The 23,273-nt window shown below is 44.1% G+C and overlaps 2 protein-coding genes across 4 annotated transcripts in view; one reads left to right on the top strand and one right to left on the bottom strand.

Moving 5' to 3' along the window:
• SNX30 (sorting nexin family member 30) overlaps window positions 1-8,479 on the top strand; it is a 46,610-nt gene extending 38,131 nt beyond the window's left edge. The window contains exons 7-9 of the mRNA XM_015849852.3: window positions 912-998; window positions 4,575-4,727; window positions 4,961-8,479. Of these exons, the coding sequence (XP_015705338.1) occupies window positions 912-998; window positions 4,575-4,727; window positions 4,961-5,020 (300 nt within the window). The 3' untranslated portion in view covers window positions 5,021-8,479. The remainder of the gene's footprint in view (window positions 1-911; window positions 999-4,574; window positions 4,728-4,960) is intronic.
• Window positions 8,480-10,619: 2,140 nt separating this feature from the next.
• SLC46A2 (solute carrier family 46 member 2) lies at window positions 10,620-22,839 on the bottom strand. 3 transcript variants are annotated; one of them, XM_085530252.1, is made up of 5 exons: window positions 15,597-22,839; window positions 14,340-14,539; window positions 12,845-12,928; window positions 11,762-11,918; window positions 10,620-11,275 (listed from the first exon to the last, which is right to left on the bottom strand). In XM_085530252.1, the coding sequence occupies exons 1-5, from the start codon at window positions 15,626-15,628 to the stop codon at window positions 11,218-11,220; spliced, it is 531 nt and encodes a 176-aa protein (XP_085386378.1). In that variant the 5' UTR covers window positions 15,629-22,839; the 3' UTR covers window positions 10,620-11,217. The 3 variants fall into 3 exon arrangements, with proteins under 3 accessions (XP_085386378.1, XP_015705353.1, XP_015705352.1); XM_015849867.3 differs by having other exon boundaries at window positions 14,340-15,495; XM_015849866.3 differs by having other exon boundaries at window positions 14,340-22,839.
• Between the last annotated feature and the right edge of the window lie 434 nt (window positions 22,840-23,273).

Consider the following 23,273-nt stretch of genomic DNA (forward strand, 5'->3'; position numbering starts at 1 on the left):
GTGGAAAATCAGTCAGGTTTTTGTCACACTGATAGCCTCAAGGACTTGAGTACTGTTTCACATAAGTGCTTAAGCTGTGAAATGGGGGAGTATATCATGGTTTTTCAAAGCAAGCATGACTGATAGCATGTGTGCTGTCCTGCCCCTTTCTTTGTTTTGGTTTGGTTTTGTGTTTGTTTTTTTTTTTTAAACCTAAGCCAACAGCAAATTTGTGAATGGAGAGTCTTTCCAGGTATCATGGGCTGAGGCTTTAAAGAGTAACGATTGCAACATCTCCTGACTCTCCAGCAATAGTTATTCCTTCACTCAGAATGGAGTTCCTGCAGTGGTGACCTTAGGAGGGAGGAGGGAGAAGGTGATGATTAGCGGGTATAACGCTTGTTCATTTTGGCCAGATCTTACGTGTTATACCTTTTTAGTAGTATATATCCTTAAAAAGATTAATTTCTATTTGTTGTTTTTATACTTCAAGCCTGTAACACAACTGTAGCAGAGAACTTGGCTTGTAGATGTAGTAGAACATAAGAATAGACTCTTTTGTTCTCAGTTCTGGTAAGCCTCTGTCTGTAAAATGTTTACAACATGAAAGTCACACGGGTGGTTCAGAGCTTTCACATAAAATGTGCTTTTCATAAGGTTAATTCTTTTATTATTAAAAACAGCAAACCAAAACACCCAAACTGCCTCCTTGTCTTGAGAACTGAGTTTTTATCTGACCCTCTAATTGCTGGCGAAAAAGTGTTCTTTACTTTTAAATGCTGCTTACTAAATATTGTAAAACAGGACAGCATACTAAAAGGCAAATTTAGGACTGAGTTATCACTTCAGCTGTAAAACTGCAATTTCTTACAGACAGGAAGGGGAATAAGCAAGAGCATCCCTCTCACAGTTGTCTTTTCTCTTGCCCATAGAATGTGTTGAAGAAGAGAGACCAAGTTCAAGCAGAGTATGAAGCAAAACTGGAAGCTGTAGCCTTGAAAAAAGAAGACCGTCCAAAGGTTAGAACTTCACGTTACTCTGCAGAATCAACGTGTGCTTCCACTGCTTTCTGATAAGTGAAGAAGTAGAGACTGCTTTTTCTGGGTCTTGCTTCCTCTTTCCAGCATAAACACTTTGGGGCAGAGAAAGAGTTTGGTGGCAGGCTGGTGCAAAATGAAGACCTAGGTATGAATGTATTTAACCTTTTCTGGAAATGTCTCTTATTACTGATTTCCCACCATTTAGAGAAGGGTGGCTCTGACCCATGTTGGAGCATCTAGTTGGACTGTTCAGTAGCTATGGCTTTGAACGATGGTTACTAAGCAGTCTCTGGTAATTTTGGTCTACAGTTGCTGAATCAAGTTCCTAGACACTGGCATCACTGAGCTCTACCATATGACTCTTGTGTTGCTCCTTCTTCTAGGGAGACCTTCCCTCGTGGTGCTGAGCTTGTGCAGCAGGGGTCACTGGGTGACAGGTTTTGGCAAGACTTCATGTACTTAGCATTGGTGAGGCCCGACCTTGTGTGCTGTGTTCAGTTTTGGACACCTTAATGCAGAAATGACATTGGGGTGCTGGAGCAGGTCCAAAGAAGGGCAACAAGGCTTGTGAAGGGCTTGGAGAATATGCCCTAGGAGGAGCAACTGAGGGAACTGGGGCTGTTTTGTCTGGGGAAGAGGATGCTGAGGGGAGACCATATTGCTCTCTTTCAATATCTGAAAGGTGTTTACAGCAAGAGTGGGGTCTTTTCTCACTGGTGACAGGTGACAGGATGAGGGGAAATGGCCTCAAGGATAAGTTTAGGTTGGATATCAGGAAAAATTTCTTTACAGAAAGGGTAGCTAAGCACTGGAATAGATTCCCCAGGGAGGTGGTTGAGTCACCATCCCTGAATGTGTTTAAAAACTGTTTGGATGTGATGCTCAGGAACGTGATTTAGCAAAGGGTTGTTCGAGTTAGGGTAGTATGGCTAGGTTGTGGTTGGACTTGTTGATCTTTAAGGTCTTTTCCAACCTGAGTGGTTCTGAGGCTCTTTGATTCTAAGCTTGTGTGCTTATGCTGCCACCTGCTTTCTGCGTGAAGAGTACTGCAAGAGCTGTATCTTGTATCAATGTTATTTTGAACAACAGTGAAAGCAGATTTTGTCCTTTCTGCCTGGGTTTTTTGGCTCTCCTCCATCTTTCTGTTAATAACTGAAGAATAAATTCTAATATTACAGGTACTGTATAACAATCTTAAAGGAAGGTTAAAGTCTTTAATTTTGAAACTGAAGAGTACAGACTCTTGGAAAGCAGCCCTTTTTTCCAATCTTCAACCTGTTTTTGTCACAGACTCTGACAAAGGTGATAGCAGGACAGCTTGGATATCTTCTTTTGTCTGCTCCAATTCTGATTCATGTGGTATTACTGTTACTTCTGAAGTGCAGCTTTGTATGTGTAGGTGTTCTAACCTGTTCTGTATATGGAACCAAATCTATCACATCCGCTAAGCCAGCTGAGGATACTGGGTACTGATTTCTGTCAAGATCCTGGTTCAGTAGAGCTGGCTAATTTTGCTAATCTCTCACCTACTAAAATGTTTTTGAAGCTCACTTCTTGGTAGGATTATTGTGTAAAGTGTTAACATTGAAATAGCAGTCTTAAGAATTTTCTGAATTTTTACATTTCCTCTCCAGAGTACCATAAGCATATCTTTTGGTAACTTCTTGTACCTTTTTTCTTAATGTAAGACCTTTACAGTGCATTGAAGGGGAAGCTGAAAAAAAATTTAATGGAATTCCTTGCATGTTCATAAAATACCAGCATACAACTTTTAGATTCTTTCCAGCCTGAGTGGAATGTTATTATCTACAAGAACTGATAAGTTAGAGCAGTTAGCAATGCATCTTACATTTAGCGAGTTATCATGGCTATAAATTCCCAGAAGCTATAAACAGAATAATAACGAGCTAGCTTATGAACTGAATGTCATGATGGCATTTATGTCCCTTTCAGCTTATTTGGTTGATTGGCAGAAGTTACCTTAAGGTAACAAACAAACTAAACCAAAACAAAAAACCCACAAAGCAAACCCAAACAAAACTAGTTCTTGATCATTTCTTGTTAACTTCTCCCAGTGGAGGGCATTCTGGGGCTCACATTACATGTAATCAGACTGCCTCAACAGAACTCCACTGATATCATTATGTGGTTCTCAAATCAGCTTAAAACTCAGTGGGCTATAAATACAGCAGGCTTGTAGGGCTGCTATAAATGTCTGTCAGGAAGTATATGATGAAGTTTCCACCAAAAGCATTGTGTAGGTTCTTCTGTATGTGTGGTGTTAAATATTAGAGTAACAGTGCAGAGTCTCTAGTTTTCCTGTTGGTAAGCAAAATGCAGAGGAAAAGTGCTGCTTGTGTTGGAATGTTTTTACAGTAATTCAGCTGATAGTGAAGTGCAGACATTTCCTTTTAGCGAGGTAAAATCCACTCCTAATAACCTAGGTCTGTCTTTCTTAAGGATTTGTAGTGTGGTGATTTGTGGGAACAGTGAATATGGCAGCCCTGACTTTGAAGTGAGAAGTGATTGTGTGTGTTTGAAGGGGGAAAGGCCTGTGTTTCCAAAGAACAAGAAGAGTAAAAATACCATATACATATACTTAGAACTCCTGAGTAAGACCAGTGTGTATGTGGATGCTTCAAGAAGTCTGTGTAAACTTAGTTGGAATTGCTATAGTTCCTCAGTTAGAACATGCACAATCCATCTGCTGATGACTGGATTGTTCTTGTCGCACAGTCCTTTCAACCTGAGGGAGAACTGTCTATGGGAAAGAATGCTGTCTTTTAAATCTTCATTGTAGATTTGGATCTTGGCAGAAGCAGGGAGCTACTGAGCATTTAGAAACTGAATTGATTTGGAAAATGTTACGTGGTTTTGCTTGTAGAATGAATGACTCTTTCTCTTGATAGCTATGCCTTTCCTATTAAATTAACAGAGTTATTAAAAATGATGTGAGACATGCCTGCTTCAAGAGGATCATCCCCTGAGCCTTCCAGCCAACTATCTTGCAAGTTCTTGTCTGAAGCCTGTGAGAGATCTGTATTGTGACTTTTAGCAGACTGGATTCAGTGACCAGAAGTGTAGTGGTCAGAGAAAGTGGAAGAACTATGTAGCTACTGGCCATGGAGTTGCTTGTAATATGAATCCAGTTGTGTAAATGAAGGGTTATTCAAAGCCTGTGAGCATCAAAGAGATGCTGCCTTGTGTTTTGCAGAGCTATATTGGAGCCCAGATGCAGGGCTTTCTCAATTATTAGCCTATGGAGTACTTCACTGATTGTCCCTAACTGCATTATGGAGAACAAGTACGTTTCTGCTTAGCTATGTGGCTTGCCAAATGGAAGGTAGTTGTAAACTCCTGACTTCCACCTGCAAAGAACAGAAATAAAATAAAAGGAATTTCCTGAAAACTTCTGCAGATATTTTTGTTTCTACCTTTTCTACAATTCACAGCTTAAGGGAGGAAACAGTATCAATCTTGATTTTTTTTTTATATATAAATTTTATTTTTTTTTTAATTTTAAGGGTTTTTGTGTGTTTTTTTTTTTTTTGGCAGGTACCCACAGATGTTGAGAAATGTCAAGACCGAGTAGAATGTTTTAATGCCGATCTGAAAGCAGATATGGAAAGATGGCAGAACAACAAGCGACAAGACTTCAGGCAGCTACTCATGGGAATGGCAGATAAAAACATCCAGTACTACGAGAAGGTATGTGGCATTGTTGTAGCACTGGCAGGAATAAAGGTAGTTCATTGTCCTCCAAGACAGTGGTTATTCTTCAGGAAATATTTGTACTATTTTACAGTAAAGAACTTGGGTATCTTAATTCTTAAGTATTATGGAAGTACTATGAACTTGCATTCTGTCAGTTTGGGTGGGTGGGGCAAGAACCACAAGAGCTGATATGTAATCCATCTTTTAATCTTTCTTTCTTTCTTCAGTGCCTTACAGCATGGGAGTCAATTATACCACTATTGCAAGACAAGCCAGAGACCAAATAAGAAGTACCTTCATGGACAGTCTAGCACTTCAGTGCTCAGTACCACTAGGCATACTGGAACTCTATGAAGGTCTCTTTTTTTTTGTCAACTGAGATACCAGCTGTGCTCAGGCTGGAACAGACCCTCTGAAGACTATTTGACTTTTCTCCTCGTTTTCTGTTTAAACTGGGGTGTGTTTCATCTTTTTGAGTTATCTTGAATGGTTCCTTCTCTATCCTATGGAGTGACATGGGGCTTATAGTGAAAGTGCATGGGGATCTTGATAAAACTTACCTCTTTAGCCTGGAAGGAACTGATGAGTAGAACACTAAAAAGATGAAAATAAAACTCTACTGCAAGGTGCCAAAATGACATCTTTATTACTATTCTGTTTTGTTTGCTAAAAATATAATTATTTCCTAACAAACCCTTTTTTTTTTCTTTTTTCTTTTTTTTTTTTTTTTTTTTTTTTTATGGAGAGGGAAAGACTGGAAGTGAATATCTTCTGTTTTGCTACCACCTGTATGCTCCCACTGGCTAAAATGCCTTCTGGGGAGTTTCCTGCGTGGGAGTTGGGCTGGTCCTAGGCAGAGCATACTGACACTACCTACATATAGCCTGTGATACAAGCATGAACTGTGTTTTTTTTTGTGAGCGTGGCATGCTGTTGGTTCATACTAAATATCTTTGTTTACCTTGGTGATTATGAAGTAATGTCAGTTGGCTGAAGTGTTCTTGTGACCGGGTTGGGGATCAAAATCATCCTGGGTGTCCACGGGGGATGGTGGAAGCAAGTGTGAGTTCTTCGGTGTATTTTTTCTAAAGCTTGCTCTGAAATGTGCATGGTAGAATTCTCTTGATCCATGCTTTGTTTTGTTTTGTTTTTTTTTTTTTTCTTTTCTCATCTAGAGCCTCTTCACTAATAACCAGTTAAGGTGCCTGCTGTGGTAAAGGTAGAACTCTTTCCCTATTTACATTTGTTTTGCAGTTGCAACTAAAAAGCCAAAAAGTGTCAAATGCTTGCCCACAACAAGCATCATTGTGTGTATGTGAAACTTGCCTTAAACAACTCAGTGAGGCTTACTAGGTACACATAGTGTCCCTGCCTATCTCTACTGAACCTCATGGCAAGTGTTTTAAGACCTCTTCTGGTACAGATCTATTTTTAAGTAGTTTCTTTTGGCCTTTAGCAACGTAGCTGCTTCTGCAAGTCCCTTCTCTTTTCTCCTGCAGTCCAGCCTCAAGTAAATGCCTGTTTGGTGTTGATAGCCTTAGTACAGAGGGTGCTGCCTCGATGAGTATCAGAGTCGTGGATTAACTGCATGCAGATAAACCCTCATTGGATGGATAAATTCAAAGTGAGGAGTCTTGGAGTTAATATCGGTAAAATAGTGGAAGCTGGGGGGAAAAAAGGCATTGAGCACTTACTCCTAAGCTTGGGTGATTACTTGGTCTCTGGCAACATTCTTGTGAAGAATCTGAAGGGTAACTGGGTTTGTGCAACTTCTATGTTCTCCTGTCAGGTACCAATCTGATTTGGACTCATAAGCACCAAATATATCTGACCCCCACCCTTGCAGGTGGCTATAGTGGCTGTATAGCAACTGTCAAGATGAGTTATCTGTGCAATGTGGTAGCTGTCAGGCTAATGAGATTATAACTCTCCAGATGCAAAAGTCAAGTTTTTAAGCAGTTTTGAAGGGTTTTCATTTTTGACTTAATGTCCATTGGCAGTTCTGTGGTACTAAAACCAGCTGCTTTCTGATTTAAGCTCACAGTTTATCAATATACACTTAAGTAGAGTAACATCTTGAGGTTGTTGTTGGGTTTGGAACAACTAACAATGCCTGCTGTGCAAAGGGAGTACTTGAAGATATAGTCTTGATGCAGTAACCTGGTGTTTTCCTTTGTCTTTCCCTTCTAAAATAAGCACCTCTACATGTATAAATTTTCTACAGTTTGACCTGCAGGGTTAGAGTCAATTCCTGTCTCCTCTGTTTCCCACAAATGGATCATCATGCTTCTTTGAGCTGGTGCCTGTGTGGTAAATGAAGATTTGTAGTTGACTATGAAACATCACTGGAAGTCAAGCAAAGCAAATTTGGAAATAATATTTAGACATTCTTCTGTTCCACCTCATCAGGAATGTGCAGGATGAGTGGAAAGGTTGTTTTTTGCTGCGTTAAGTTCTGTCTGATACCTTATAACGCTGGCGTTCTGTTTCCATTCAGTTTTGTGCCTACCTGAGGTGCGGCTTGGTTCTGGGGAATTCAGCGGTAGACATCACAGCCATTCATAAGTGCAAGAGGCAGTGGGGGTTCCAAGTGAAGTGTGAGTAATCATCACTGCTGGAGTGGTTTAAGATCAGCTTAAAGTTTCATTAAACTGATGCCACTGCTTGTGCATCCTAGTTTCTGAACAACTACGTAGTCAAAGCATATTTTGATTTCAGATACATCCCATTCTGATTGAGCTGTTGAAAGGTGGGTGTTCCCACCTAGGTAGAGTGTGTGGCTCTGTAGCACCTACAAGCTAACTGGAGGAAAGGCTGTAACTTCAGGCTGTGATCTTGGGTTTGGTACCAGGATTTTCTTATCATCTGCAGGGGAAGTGAAACTTAATGTTCAGAAGAAAACCTCCTCTGCAAGAGTTGCTGCAGTATAAGAAGAGTGCGTAGTGGTGGACCTCCTAGCTCCTGTGGACTACTACTGAGGCTCTATGAAAGAAAGAGCTGTTATTGTAGACCACCAGGTAGCTGTGGGAGGAGATGTGAAGTCTGGGGAAGCAATGCAAGCAGGGAGAACTCCAGAATAGCAAAATAACTCCTTAAAGATGTAGTTTACTTATTTTGCTACTGTTAGTGAGAGGTTGAGATCTGAACTGTTGGTCAAAATGGCAAGGCCTGTAATCCTTTAGATGATGGATAGATCTCTCTTAGGAGGACCCAAACCCTAATAGTGGGAAAAAGTGAGATGCTGGGAAAAGGAAGCTGGAGTAGGACAGGAGCTTAGTCTTTGAGTAACTTCCTGAGTGTTCAGTCACTTATGGTCACCTTCTGTGCTTGCACTGAAATGGTGCCAAAAGTGGCTGCATCCTTCCAGTGAGCCCAGATAAGATGAGTCCTTCCCAACAGCCCGTAGGTCAGCCTAGCTTCCTTTGTAACCTGCAGCCAGACCAAGACCTGTCTCAGAGGATGTAAATTTCACTGCTGTCCTGGTTACTCCCGCATAGCCTCTAGAATGTTTGTTCCTTCTCTCAACTGGCACCAGCACAATAAAGCAAGCACTGAGATATTGTTTTTTGTACTCAGTAAGGAGCCATGCATTGTTCATACATGTTTTTATCAGGTACTGACTCTTGCAATAAACAACTGTTGAAACATCTCATGGCTTTTTCAGGTATCCATTGAAAAACAAAATGTTGATAAGTGTTAGCTGTTCAGTCATAAATGTTATCAAAGAATAAACTGTGGATTCTTCAGAGCTGTCTGCTTGGATTTTTGTTGCACTTGTGCTAAGGCTGTTGTGGTCTAAGTCACAGAAAGAAACTTCAGAGAATCATAAAATGGTTGGGTTGGAAAGGATGTAAAAGTCCACGAAGTTCCAGATCCCTCCTGTACAGGGGCAGGTTGCCACCCACCAGACCAGGCTGCCCAGGGCCCCATCCAGCCTGGCCTTGAGGGCCTCCAGGGGTGGAGCAGCACCTCCAGGGATGGGGCACCCACAGCCTCTCAGGACAGCTTGTTCTGCTGCTCAACACCCTCTGAGTAATTTGCTCTGAATGCCGAGTGTAAATCTCCTCTCTTTTAGTTTAAGACCATTATCTCTTGTCCTATCACTGTTAGACCATAAAAAGTCATTCTTCCCCATCTTCATAAGCACCATAAGTACCATATTCAGGTACTGGAATGCTGCAATGAAGTCTCTTCAGAGCCTTCTCTTCTCCATCCTGAACAAACCCAGCTCCCTCAGCCTTTCTGCATAGCAGAGATGCTCCAGCCCTCTAGTCATCTTTGTGGCCCTCCTCTGGAGCCCTTCCAGCAGCTGCACACTTGTGCTGGGGCCCCTAGTCTTGGATGCAGTCCTCTCCTCTATTGATACAGCCCAGGATATTGTTGGCTTAAATCCAGTTCTTCAACCGGAGCTGTTCTGAATTTCTGCTTAAGCTTTTCTCAACTCCTGGAGGGTTTCTGTCTTATGTGAATGCTCTGGTGGACCATGAGTTGGGAGCTGCTTCTGAAGGCCATCACACACGGTTGCATGAAAATAAAGGAGGAAAATAAAGGTCCTTGTTCTGCTTTCTTATGTGCATGTGTCTGTCAGTCACTCCTTAAAATGCAGAGACTCTGGCCAGCCAGGGAATCAAGCCAGGTTTGCCCTGGTTCCCCTCCTATGTGTGAATTTGATGGTGCAAAAGAGAGCAGCGCTCTTGTCTCATGTGCTCAGCCAGCTCTGACAGCTGTGCTCTCATTCAGACTCACAGGTTATGAAATGTCTTGACTGATGGTGCTGGCATGTTTCTATATCCTTTCATATATCTCTGTACAGGTATATGTAGGTTGCTCTGGAAGTGATGCCTCCTATTTAATTCCATGGAAACTACAACAAATATAAATAGCACGATAGCACTGGTTGATAGAGCGAATTCTGAGCTACAGAATGTTATTTTTCAACACAGTCACCACCACTAGTTATTTGTTTTCACCAGTGATGAACAGAAGCCTACATGTTATGCTCATAAAAATCTATAGCAGCAGAAGTGACGTGCTGTTGTTACTGCTGAAACACACCACCCTCTGCTCACATGCACTGTGTGGCCTATACCAGTGTTCAGTAAGCAATGATGAATGTTGGTGGATGCAATTATTTCCCCACAGAGGAACACAGTATCACACCTCAGCTTAATCTTCTTCCATGTCAGACACCATTTTGTCACAGTGCTCCTGTGCTTCCATCTGTCACATGTGAGCAAAAAGCAATGCGGTACTGGTGGCAAGGTTCAAGTTATACTGCCGTACCACTGCCATTTGCCTCTGGCATTGCAGGCTATCATTGTAAAATAGGAGGTGTTACTTTCAGAACAGCCCTCGTATTTTGTTCAGTGTTTGCAATGGAACTAGTATTGATGGAGAGAAACACTTGGAGGTAAAATTGTTTGTTGTTCCCTATCAGTGTTTACAGTTTTTAAATGCACCATTTGTTTACCTCAGTTTGATGGAACGGTCCAATAAATGTGTTTAAAGATGAGTCCTTTACAAAGAATTCACTATTTCATTTTCTGTCACCTTCACCACTGAAACGTGATGTGTGTATTTACTGGGCAGCCTATTATTGTGCTACAGAAGCACTTTTTGTGTAGAAGTTTATTCCACTGCTGATTTAACTGAGCGTCAGTTGTCTGTCACCATGCTTAACTGGGATAACCTGAAAGCAAAGACTGGAGCTGTGGCAGGGGTGAAACTGTAGGGGTGGTGACCTTCAATCGCCCATTTCTTAACCTGCTACAAGAGCAATACATCCTGGGGCTGGAGATGAAACACCAGCTGCTGAGTCATAGGAGTCTTCCCATAAACTGTTAATGCACTACCATGGCAGTCTCCCAGAAATGAGGAGCATGAACATGTATTAAGAAGTGTTTTATTGTAGAGATTACAAAAAATCTACCTTGTGGGATTTTTTTGTTTTGTTTGTTTTTGTTTAGTATGACAATTCTGTATTTTTCTTCCTAACATCAGTCATCTTTACTCTTGTCTGTAGTATGGTAGAAGCTGTGCATTCCCAGTGTGCTGCTTCTGGACCTCTACCATGTAAACCAAAGTCACAGAACTGCTTTGAGTTTTCAGACTTGAAGGACTAGAAGAAAATAGTGGAGAACTATGGCTTTTCCCTTTTACACTGGATGATGTGCTTAGAAACACACCTCCCATTTCTGCCCTGTTCTTCTCCCTCTGCATTATTGCTAAGTAGCCTAGAATGAAAGGAAGATGTTTGGAACACTGACAGTAACCTACAGCCAGTGCACCCATCACTCTGCATGATGATGTACTGCAGAAACAACAAGGCACTGGGTGTCTCAGTGGCTGAGAGCATGGCATGCTGTGAGGTGAGGACAGATGAGGTGCTTCCTGAAATGAAGTTAATTACAGGGGCAAATGCTTGGCAGACCTTCCTCAAATTACTAATCAAGACTGAAAGATGTGTTGGATGGTACAGCTTCTGTCACTTGGTCAGAATCTGAAGAGAACCAGTGCTTGAACGTTGTTTGATGGCCACAATGCTGTAAAGAACAACAAAAAAACAGGTTACTAGAGAGCTAACAAGATACCTTCTCAAGACTACTGTTTGCTCTTGTCGAGCCTTTAGGTTAAAATTTGGTTTCTGTGGTGTCTGCAGTTGGCTGAGTGCTGATGCACTTCCTTTTGAAAGTCTGCCATCTGCTCTGTGAGTTACTGCTTTGTGTACAAGCCGTGTTGTCTTTCAGGTTTTCATGGAGTTGTAGAACAGCCCCAGGTACTTCTAAAGACCATCAAGTCCAACCTTTCATGGGAAAGAGAAGTTGCTTTTGTTCTAAGAACTTATTGGAATTCTAACTTAATCACTCTGTATACAGCTGCGCATTTAGGCAATCTCACTGCATCAGAAAATGCAGCAGGAAAATACACTGTCCTTTGCTCTGCAGTAATTGGAGTCGATAAGACCTAGAATCATGAAGTGAGTGGAAAACATAGTGTGCCCCATTGGTAAAGCAATTCCTATTCCTTACCTTAAAGGGAGGAGACTCAGGCAGCCAGCCAGGAAAGACAGAACAAAGCAGAAGCCGCTGTACCAGTTCAGCGTGCTTTGGTAGATCTTGTTGTAGGCTGTGGATGTTACTACTCCGGTGATGACTAAGGACAGCTGCAGCAGGAAGAACACCTTACCTGTAAAACAGCAATGTTGTCTGTCATCAGGGAGAAAAAAGCCTGCTGTGACACCTCCCTGCAGCATCCACCACTGCACAGGAAAGCAAAGCAGTCATGGCTTAACAAGGGCCAGATTGCACAAACTTATATCTGCTGCTGTTCTGGAGCAGGGTTAAGCAACTCTTCCTTAAAGGACAGGACAATGCTGCTTGCTTAAGCAGTCTAGGTTTTGAGGTTGCAATGAAAAATTCTAACCTCGATTCCAACTGGAAGTAACTGCTCATTTCCATATGATAAGAAAAAGCAATATATTCAGGGCAAGAGAGATCTTAATCAACTCCTGCCTCTGACCAGACGGGTCATCCATTGGGCTGAAATGTAATGATACCTGAAATGGAGAGCTGTGTGTGATTGTGCAGTGTGTAGTGAGGAGCAAACTGAGTGCCATTCAGAACTGCTTGAGGACAGACATTTTCACTGAAGTGCACTATTCTGTTTCTGTTGTAGCAAAAGGGAAGGGGAGCACTCTGACACTTCCAGCAAGGGAGGAAGGGAGGAAAAGAAAGAAATCCATCATTCCCAAAACTGGAAGAAGCCAAATATAAACTATGAGTGTCACTGTGCTTCAGCCCAGCATGCCCTCTATTTCCCCTGGAGCACTGTGTTTTTGAGCAATACCTCGTGTTATTTTCCCTGCCTTTGAGCTGCACACTGATAGTAATCTCTTGAAACATATACTGAAAATTCTGTGGATAAATGATGAAGCAACAAGGGAGGAGAGGCTTGGAAATGACAGGCTTGTTCTGCAAGTTTTTCTGCTCCTCCCTTCCTTTTTGTGGTACCAGCTGTTATTGTGCAATGCACAGATTGTAGTGGAAACTTGCCTCTCCCCAGAGAGAGGGATTTGACAGTTTTTTGCTTGGTGGGATAACTGAAACACTTACCATAGGATGATCCTTCAACATGCTTGGACAACATGGACCTGATGGTTGGTAAGGGGATGAGGGCAAAAAGCATCACTGCCCGAGCTGCAACACAGTGAATATACATGGTTATCATCAGTACCTGCTTCCCATCTCATAACACAGCACCCACTGCTTTTGAAGACTGCACACCTCTGGCATGAGCAGGGCCTTTGCTTCACCTTGTCACATTCCCTCAGCCTCAGAAAGAGCTTAAAATCTGCAGGGGGAATGCAGGTCCTTGCTTCATCCAGGTGTGATAAGCCACCAACTGGGTCAGCTAGCAGAGTCACTTTGCCTGAGCTAGCCACTCTCCTTGTAGTAGTAAGGTGGACAATTCAGGTCTAACCAGTGGAGAGAGCACCCTATCTCAATTCCCTCACTGCAAGAAAGACACCTAGGCCCTGGAACGTGTTCAAAGGAGGGCAACAAAGCTGGTGAGGGGTCTGGAGCACAGGCCGTGTGAGGAGAGACTGAAGGAGCTGGGAATGTTCAGCCTGGAGAAGAGGAGGCTCAGGGGAGACCTCATTGCTCTCTATGGGCCCACTTCTAGCAAACTGAGGTGTTTCTCCAACACAAGCAGTATGCATCCTACAAACCCAGTATCAGCACTTTTTGGTGACAGACTTAGTACTGGACAAGCATTTTTTAAATTGTAATTTTGTCTTTTTTTTTTTTCCTCTGTCCAATTGCATAGTGAATGAACAAAATCTGGTAAAAATTTAGCTCAGTTTTCAGCTTGGTACAGAAATAACATCTGACCATCTTTCGCCTTAGAATAACTTTGTTTAATTTTCAATGTCTCCCTTCTTGTAGGGGCAGACAGAAGACCTCCTTCAGGTCATTTCTCTCTGATCCTTTTCTCACTTCAAGAAAAAAGATCCCGAAGCTGTGTGAGAAAGCCATACTCTTTCTGTTAGTCAGGAATGAGTCACTCACCTCACTGTCATCAGGGATACTTTCTTGGCCTTTGGTTTCCTGTGTTCCTGCAGAAGCTGCTTCCCCAAAACAAACCTGCCCCAGCTATTATTACCTGTCCCTTAGTCATTTATATACAGCGTAAGATTTGTATTGTACATTGCCATAATATTGCAGCTCCATTTTCTCATATACATTCTCCCACCAGTCATAAAAAACCTTAATATAATAAAAACAAATGGCATATTAAGAGATCACGTAGCAGGAAATCTTTCACAATTGTCTTCCATTGTAGTCTTATGTCTTATGCCTTGAGAAACAAGAGCTTCACATTACTGGAGCAGTGTTTTCTGGCTGGTACTGGTAGCCTGCAACAGTTCCTGCCCTACTGCATTGTAAGCATTTTTCTCCCACTCAGATCTGGACTATGACAAGTGACAAATTTCAGGTTAACAAGCCTTGAACTGAGCATAGACATGAGCATATGCCTTCTCTGGATATTGATGTATGCTGTACAAGAGAGGTGTGGGGTGAGGGCACTTGCAGAAGCTCTACTCACCGATGTAGAACAAGAAGGTCCACTGCACAAAGGCCATGATGAGGATGCCGGCGCTGAATGACACCACTCCGATCATGATCATGGTGATGTCCTTAAAGCACTTGGAGAACACAAGTACCCCCAGGAAGCTGGTGATGAAAATCATGTACCCGGCAGCATTGCCGTGGCCGATCTCCACGGCATTCCAACTCAAAGGCTCCCTGATCAAGAAGAGTGGAAGTACATTCATTGCACCAACCACGGCAAGATCATAGAGGATCGCTGCCACAAAAAGCATAATGATGATTAGTTTTGAGGGTGTTACTGGAGTTTGGCTGCTGCTCTCTGAAGGCTGGGTGCTCTCTGCTCCTCCTGTATGGCCTGGTAGCTGGCTGCCAGCCTCCTCTACACTCTTGTCTTTGTCTGGGCAGGAAGCTGCTGGCTTGGGGACTGTAAGCACAAAAGCACTGTAGAGGAAACAGAAAGCATAGCAAGCAATACTGCAGCTCACCAGCACAGTGCCCTCTCGAAAGTGATAGCTGAAGCCAACAAAGAGGTAGCCAGATGCTATGCTTCCCAGAAAGCCTGCAAGGCCATACACCATCTCAATAATGATGAGCCGCAGAGACCTCCTGCTCTCAGAGGAGCCCAGAGATCCCAGAGCCATGATGCCTGCCCAGAATGTGGTGAAGCCGCCTGTCAGCCCATTGAAGGCTGCAGCCCCATACATCACCTCAATTGGCCAGTCCAGCAGGATCAGGAGAAGCAGGACAGATTTGGAGCCCAAATAGCCAAGAAGTGAGACGCAGATAGGGATCTTCCGATGCACCTTGTCCCCCAGCTTGGACAAGCCATAGGCTGACACCAGTGGACTCAGACCCAGGACAAGGTTGTAGATGATATAAAAATTAGAGACAGCTTTCTGCTGAGCATCTTCCAGCACTTGGGAAAGGGCGGTTGAATTGGTCTGGTTGTAGAAGTTCTTCACCACCAGCAGCAGCGCTGTGTCATAGAAGGCACTGGCCACCTGGGAGCCTGCGACCACTGGTTCAACCCATCTTCTCATTGCCATCATCCCCAACATGGTGCAGATGACCACCTCTAATCACATAGAGAGGAGAGCTGCTTTCTGAGAGATGTGCTGGAGCCTTCTCAGAAGTTCTGGTCTGGATACATGCTTGAAGTAGAGCAGTGGAGGGAAAACAAAAGGTCTGCCAGGTTGCATAGAATCAGGGTTGTGCAAGACACAATCCAGCTGGGAGGATGTTTGCACCTCACCTTGATACGTCTGCGTGCATTTGTATGCACATCCCTGTGCTGCTCTGACCTCTGGCTCAGGCAGCAGAGGCTTTTGTATGGAGACGCCCTGCACTCGCTGGCTGCTGCTGCTCTTCCTGGTGCAGCTTCAACAAAGATCATATGACCTAGGGGGAATTTCTGTCACCCACTTTAGGAAGTGAAAATGGTCATGTAGTTACTGCTTTTTTTTGTTTATCCTTCTCTCTTGGCATCCTTCACATGCCAGAAGGCTCTTGGGGAAATGATGCTGATGCCTGATGGCAGGGACAGGAGAAGGCTGAGTGCTTTTCTTGCCAAGTCATTCACGAATTCCTCTTCGCTCCATTCCTTCCCTTTCTTTCCACACAAATGTGGTGCTGGCTCCGTGGCTCTCAGCTTCTCCCCTTTGCCCTGTTGCTACATCATGCCTCTGATGTAATTGTTGTTTCAATAAAGCAAGCAGGAAGTTTTACACCAAAAATGAAAGAAGAAAATCCTTATTTTTCACAACCTGCCTCCCAGTCCTTGTGCTGTGTCCTTGGACTTTACAATGTGGGAATTTTCAACACTACCAAGGCACTGGCAATGGCCACACAGCTGCCATCCATGACTTCCATTCTGTGCATTGGCATGGTGTCTCAGCTTGTAGCCAGACATACACTTTACTGCTGCCCCGCACTCTGGGTCTGCAGGAAACACTCAGGGGATGCTTGGCAGCTTCAGAAACACTAAGTGAAATGATAATGATCTCATCCTGCGCTGGCTGAGTGATTCATAACAGGCAGAATAGCAGCCTGCTCTGGGAAGATTCACAGCGATGGCTTAAAAAATAAATTAATGATTAATAGCACGAACCACGTTAAAATCCCCATCTGTTGCACTGTGTTGATTCAGGTGGCATCGACTCAGTGCCTGTGTACTCATGGCTCAAGAGTGGCATTTTTTCACTCCTTAGTCCACTTGTGCAATACCTTTTGTTTTAGGTTTCTATTTGAGGGAAAAAATCCCAAGCACTAACGTAGGAAGGAATGGGGAATTGTCTGCTGGAATGATTTGCTGCTGCCAGAGAATTATAATAATTATTATTTTTTTTAACAGTCCAAAATACTTGTAGAAAATTGTAGAATATTTTCTCATCTGTTCCAAATGTTTTAATTTTTTTTTTTTATCAGATTTTCTGCAAAAGCCATTTCTTTAGTTTTTCTTCCTTTTCTCCAAGCACTGAAATACTTCCAGGAGATGGAAAATGCAAGCAGACCCACTGAAAGCCCCACAGCAACAGTGTGGGACTGGTTCAGTCAACACATGCAACCAGAGTCATGGACACATTTGGCTACGACCTGGGAGCCCCATCTTTTATTCCAGATATTAGAGGGAAAGAGAAATGGCTTCATCCCATTCTAGCTTTGATGTGGGATATTGGTTGTCTTGTCATGCAGAGGAATTCTATGAGCACTGAGCTGGAGAGGCTGCAGATCTTCTCAGCTCTTGAATGAGGGATGATTTCCCTCTGCACTTGGTGGCTGCCTGGCTTATTCATCTGACACTCTTGACATTTAGGTGATACCGTGCTATGCTCAGTGCTGTTCAGGCCCAGAGAGCTAATGAGCTGTGCTAAATGCCATTAGTGATCTCATGAATTGCATATGTATTTCCAGGATACTCTGAGTGCTTGTTCTCATTAAATGTGTTATAAGAGCTAGTTCTCATAGAAGCATATAATTTTATGTCAGCAACTGCAATACAAGTGTAACACAAGTTTAACTCAGGCTGTATAACATATCCTACTTCGAAACGCTTTGTGTGAATACCATATTCACTGATCCCACAAAGACTTCAAGATTACCATTCTCTGTAAGCAGCTTTTCCACAGGGCTCAGTTCTTGCTTTACTGATATCTAAGGGATCAATTATGACTCCTCTAGAATTTAATATTTGTGCAGAATTAGCACAGGGGATCCTTAAGAGCCTTAAGAGAGTGGCTCTTGACATTTGAAAACAGGCACCTACAGAATGATTGAGGTTAGTTCTAATGCAAAAATACATTGCTGTAGACTGCTGAAACCCACTGGTTAAAGGTAACCAACCCCATGGCCCTTCAGCCTGGGGACCCTGCAGCATGGTCAGCACCAGCTCCTCTCCACAGAGAGAGGTGCACTGATGTGTAGTGGGGTGAGGAAGGACCAAGGATTGTCCCCATGGTACAATGGGGGAGACCTAGCAAGGACACATGGAGGAAGCTGTCACTTGGAAAGTAGTGTCATGTTTTCACCCTCTATAATTACAGTTCCACTCATTTTTTTTTCTTATTTCAGAGCTCTCTTCTTACCTGGTCAGAGTCTGTTGTTGAGTCAGCTGTGCTTTAATTTAGCTCAGGGAATTTAGGCGATTTAGTGCTGACAATTAACTGTATTTTAACTGTGTTTCTTCACATAAATCCTTTGCATGAAGATAAGAAAAATGGCTCCTTGTGGTATCCAGTGCTTGCTTAATCAGCTGGACTGCAGGACAAATCCTACAGTACTTCTTAGACAAGACCCAGAGGATCCTTGTGCTAAATGCTTTTTTTGTGTGTGTGCACATTCTACTTTTTATTAATATTCACCTCTTTTAAATCATTGACAGTCTATATGGGTTTGGCACAAAGCACTGCAATTCAAGAATATACCGGTAGGAATGGACTTAAAATAACTGTTTGAATTGGAAGGGACCCTTAAAGGCCATCTAGTCCAACTCCCCTGCAATGAACAGAGACACCAACAGCTCCATCAGGTTGCTGAGAGCCTGGGCCAGCCTGACCTTGAATGTCTCCAGGGATGGGGCATCAACCAGCTCTCTGGGCAACCTGTGCCAGAGCTTCACCACCCTTACTGTAAAAAAAACCTCCTTCCTTATGTCCAATCTAAATCTCCCCTCCTTTAGTCTGAAACCATCTCCCCATACCACATCACATCAGACCCCATTAAACAGGCTGAAAGAGATGTGTCTGAGAAAAGGTATTCAGGGTGACTAAAATCTCAGTAGAAGCGTGTGTGAGCAAATTTGACTTTGGGTCTTTGAGGCTGGGGAGCCAAGTATGTATGTGAACTAGAGAAAGGCTTTATGCAGTGCCAGTAAGGAACGCTGTGGCAGAATAAAGCAGGAAAAAGAAGTAGCAGTCTTCACCCCCATCCTTGTGGGGTGAGGGAGAAAAGAAGAAAAGTAGTGCAGGGGAAAGAGGACCACTAATTATTCTGGGCTGTGAAAGCAAATCTTGGCCTTAGACGTAAAAGAGAAGAGGAAGGATGGAGAAGAGGCTGGATGAGAGTGCTGTGATTTTTGTTATGACCATTATCTGGATGACTACATTCTTGGGAAAGCAGATCAAGGAAGAGAGAAAGGGTGGTGAACTGGGATGCACCGGCTCTATAACAAGGGCCTGGAATGTTATCTGAACTGTCCTGTTCTGCTCAGCTAAGGTGGAGCCTTTCCAGGACCTGGCTCAGCCCTAGCCAGGGGCAATTGAGTGGAATGAGCGCCTTTCCAGAGGCATACAGCTCAGTGGGATCCAGAGGAACCCCTGGTTCAATGGAGAGGAAAAGGTCTGAATCCACCCAGTTTCCAGAGTGAGAAAGGTTGGCTATGGTTTTAGTCGCACTGTGTTTACATTTTCCAGGCAATGGAGAGCTGCTGATACTGCGGCATGCTGGTGACACTTAGGAGCTCTGCCATCTACTTTTTCATGTGGCAGCTCTTCCAGCTGAACTTCTGCAGCTCAAAACCAAGCCAAAACAAATGTCCAAGTCCAAAACTTGAGTAGGAGTTCTCAAACTTCTTCCTGGAGTACAGAACTCCAACTGCTTGGGGCTGGGCCGATCCATGACACTCAGTGAGTACCCCATGAAGGCTGTTGACAGCTGCCTAGCACAGCCTGAGGTGGTTTCGGGGTGGGAGGCTGTGGAATAGTGGCATCACTTGTGTGTCACTGCTTGTCTCAGTGTGGTGGGTGAGGACTTCCAGGTGACCTCTGATCAGGAGGAAAGGTAGCCCTGTTTGTTAGCAGATGCTGCAGCCACACCTAGATAATCACCTGCCCTGCAGCATGGAGGTGGGGTGCTTGTTTGAGTATGGCAGAGTGGAAAGGTCCCTGGGACAGCAAGGAAAGGTGGTAGGATGGAATGGACCTGGACCTGGAGCCTGCCCCACATTGGATGTACTCTTGTGTGATGGTGTATGGCAGGCTATGGGGTACTGCCCCACTGCAGGGTGTTTGTGAAGAAGGGCATGGATGGGGTAATCTGCACTTCATCCACAGTGCAGGCATGGCAGGAGCCCCTCACCAGTAGGGCTGCTCCAGTTCAGGTGCTCCAGGGAAAGCACATGTAGGTATGTCAAGGTGGGTCTCGTTATGTGCTGTCTGGGAGGGAGCATCCTCCTGGGTGGACAACAACAGATGGGGGGAGTTGCAAACAGGCTTGGTAGATCTGGTGAACTGATTGGGTTCCAGTAAGTGTGTGAAAATACATTAATGTGACAAGAAACTGGGAAAAATCTGAGGAAAATCTTGGAGTTGAATAATGGGATGATGGATAAAGTGTACCCAGGAAATGAGAAAGTCTGGGCAGTTTTCCAGCAGTATCTCAGCTGCTAACTTTTCCCAAGCTGCAGCTCCTCAATGTCTAGCAAGCATGAACAAATATATATACAATATTAAATGTTAAGCTGTGTGGCAAGACAGCTGCTGTGACTGGCACTCACTGTTCCCTTTTTTCCTCATTTCAGCTCTCTGGGACACTCAAAGCCTAGTCAAGAAATAGTTTGGATGTCATGGCCTGTTGTGTAACTACTGAAACACTGGTCAAGAACAGTGCTGCTGCTAACTGCTGCAAAAATGCTTTTCCTGACAAGCTCCTCTGCAAGCTCTCATATCTCCTGCTCTCTGCACAGCAGCAGGGGGAGGAATCCCCCCAGCACTTCATCCCCTTGTCACTGTGCACTTTGGTCACAGGTTGAGTGCCCTGCCCTGGGACATCACCTCCGAGATGACTGTGGGAGCCACAAAGGACTGATGTCCAACGTAGAACAGGGCAAGGTGGGCAGCTGAATGCACAGGGGCAAGGCCAGAGTGATCTCTGATGTTTAAAAGTACAGTGATTTAATATTTCTTCTGTGCAGGAAGGGGATGAGAGATGAAGAAAGCTCTGAAAAATCAAGCCTTTCAGGTACTGAAATGATGTTTTGATCCTTTAGCGCTGAAGCATCTCAGAAACAAATTCCTTGGAAACATCCTGCTAAGCTCAGGTAGGCTATATGGACAAATCTCGTATCTTATAAGCTCAAAGAGCCAGCATATCAGTATATTAGGGGACAATGCTACAATCTAGCCATTTCCTGACTTCCTTTTGACTGACTGCTTTGCTTTCGTGACCCTCTTGCTTTCCTGACTCCCTTGCTGACTCAGCAAACAGTGGCCTGGGGTCACCAGGGCTGATCCTCATCCTGCACCATTGTTACCCAGGCCTGGCAAAGTCTGAGACCTGTTCTGAGGCTGCCAGATTTCTGTCTGCTTCCCTAAGAGCTTGGCTAAGCTCACTGCTTGCTACACAGCGTCCAACCCTGCTCAGACATGGCCTGAGCTTGCTTTCAGCTGGCTTCAGAAATGGCTCCCTCTGTGAATAAATTCCTATCAGCAAGATTTTCCCCTATTTGTCTTTCTGTTTTCCACTGTTTATAACTCTGCCTTCTGACCTGCTTTACTTAACCCCTGTTCCTGCCAAAAATTTCCACTTTCTTTATACAGAAAGTATCATGACTTGAAATTAACTTCCCCATTGGAAACAACCCTATCGAGCTTATATAAGCTCAGCATCTCTGCAGCTCCCCGTGGCTGAAGCTTGGCATGGCTGTTTTCCTCAAACACAGAGTTAAAGGAAAGCTGTAGTTATGCTCCTTTTGGCATGAGCAATGCAATCAAGAAACTTTATTTAACTTACTCTGTTCCAGTGCCCATCCAAATCAAAGGTGGTCAGTAAGAGAGCTGTGATGTGGGATAAGCTCTGACTAAGGGCCATCTCCATCCCATGAGGCAGATGCAGGATAAGATCTCTATGGGAGCCCCTGATCTTGCCACCTGGAAGCAGCTGTGTTTTGTGTGAAGACAGGGTCATACTGAAATTAGGAGGGAACAGCAGAAGCAAGGAGCTGGGAGGGAACAGAGAAAGGTACTGCTGCTGAAGTGTGTATCCTCTGAGGGCTGGAGCTGTGCCCCAAAGCAATGCTCCTAGAGGCAAAGAAATGAGCAAATGTCCTACTTTGCACCTTTTCCTCTTCACCCTAATGGAGCAGGGCTGAGTCTTCCTGTCTCCTCTACAGAAGGTGGAGTGTCACCTGGGGTGACAGGGTTGTTGGGAAAGTCAGTTCCCATTGTATACTAGGAAACTCCACATTTCTCCATGGGGCTGACACTTCACAGATACTCACAACTCTTCCCTCCTTTTTAATGATAGGTTATTTACCTGTCAAGCCATGCAGGAACACATCAGGATTATGTCACTATCTGTTTTGCTAGCACCTTCCCAGATCGGTGTCCTTCAGTAGTGGCTGGAGGACTTTGCTCAATTTAGCACGTGGCAAAGAGATGCTACAAGAGGCGGATACAGTTTAGTGGGCATAGTGGTGATGGGTTGACAGATGGACTAGGTTTTATTGATCTTTCCCAACATTTATGATTCTGTGATTCTATGAAGTGCTTACTGGGGCTGCTTGAGGAGGGCTTGCTGGCTTGGTAACACAGGTGGTGTCTTTGTGCACTGAACTCACTCTGAGATGTGCCAAAGCAATGACTGTAGGCACCTTCCAGAAGGACAGAGCCTCATGCCTCCCTCCATCCCTCTGTGCAACCACTGTGCCTTGTGTTTTGTCCGGGAGGATCTGTGCAGTGCTACTGTAGGCTGAGGTGGCTCCCCATACCCCTGCATCCCACCCTCCAGATGTCAGTGCTGCTGCATGGTTTAAGGGTTGCTATTCCACAGCCTTCTGATTCTCTTCATGGACTTTTCTTTTTCCTCTGCCACTGCCCTGGGTGGGATCGGAGTGAAACTGAGGCTCCTGGTGGTGCTCCAGCAACTAATGCTCATCATAAAAGCTCTGCTGGAGACACAGCCAATGAACCTGTGGGTAAGGTGCCCAGCTTTGGATAGCATTTTTAACCCCCCTTTTACTTCTTGGTCTCTGTTTTTTTTGATGTGTTTTTGCTGTGGAGCTGTTGTGGCAAGGTGCTGGGATGTATGGGGGATCCCAGAGAGCAGGGCTGGGCTGCCTGCTGCCAATGGCCTGCTGAGCACCCAGCCTCATCAATTCAATAAGGTCACTGAAAGTCATTTATAAAGTATGTGGTAATATTTGTAGGCCAGGTCCTGCCTAAGCCCATCCCTCTTCTGCTGTAGCTTGTGGTGCCCTTCCTGATACCGCATGCTCTTTCTTTTTTTTTGTGCACTGATCCCACAAAGTTGGCTTTGTGTTCTGGCCTCTGTCTGGTCCAGGAGATCTGAGGCAGGGATTATGCCCCTTAAACAATGGATAAAACAGCTCTTTCGCAGACCTTAAGTACTTACAAAAATACTCTAAAGGTTGGCAAATGTCACTTTGGCCATGCAGTGGTGGGAATTTTAGCTGTCCTAAGTGTTTCTTAGTGGACAA

Source organism: Coturnix japonica, chromosome Z (genome assembly GCF_054131305.1).
Source record: "Coturnix japonica strain WE chromosome Z, WE-NBRP24, whole genome shotgun sequence".
Lineage (NCBI taxonomy): Eukaryota > Metazoa > Chordata > Aves > Galliformes > Phasianidae > Coturnix > Coturnix japonica.

Coding starts and splice junctions, on each gene's coding strand:
- SLC46A2 (XM_015849867.3), bottom strand. CDS start 15,402: ATGTTGGGGATGATGGCAATGAGAAGATGGGTTGAACCAGTGGTCGCA. Junction 12,929..14,339: donor GACCTTCTTGTTCTACATCG/GTGAGTAGAGCT, acceptor ACTGTGTTGCAG/CTCGGGCAGTGATGCTTTTT. Junction 11,919..12,844: donor TGTTGAAGGATCATCCTATG/GTAAGTGTTTCA, acceptor GCTGTTTTACAG/GTAAGGTGTTCTTCCTGCTG.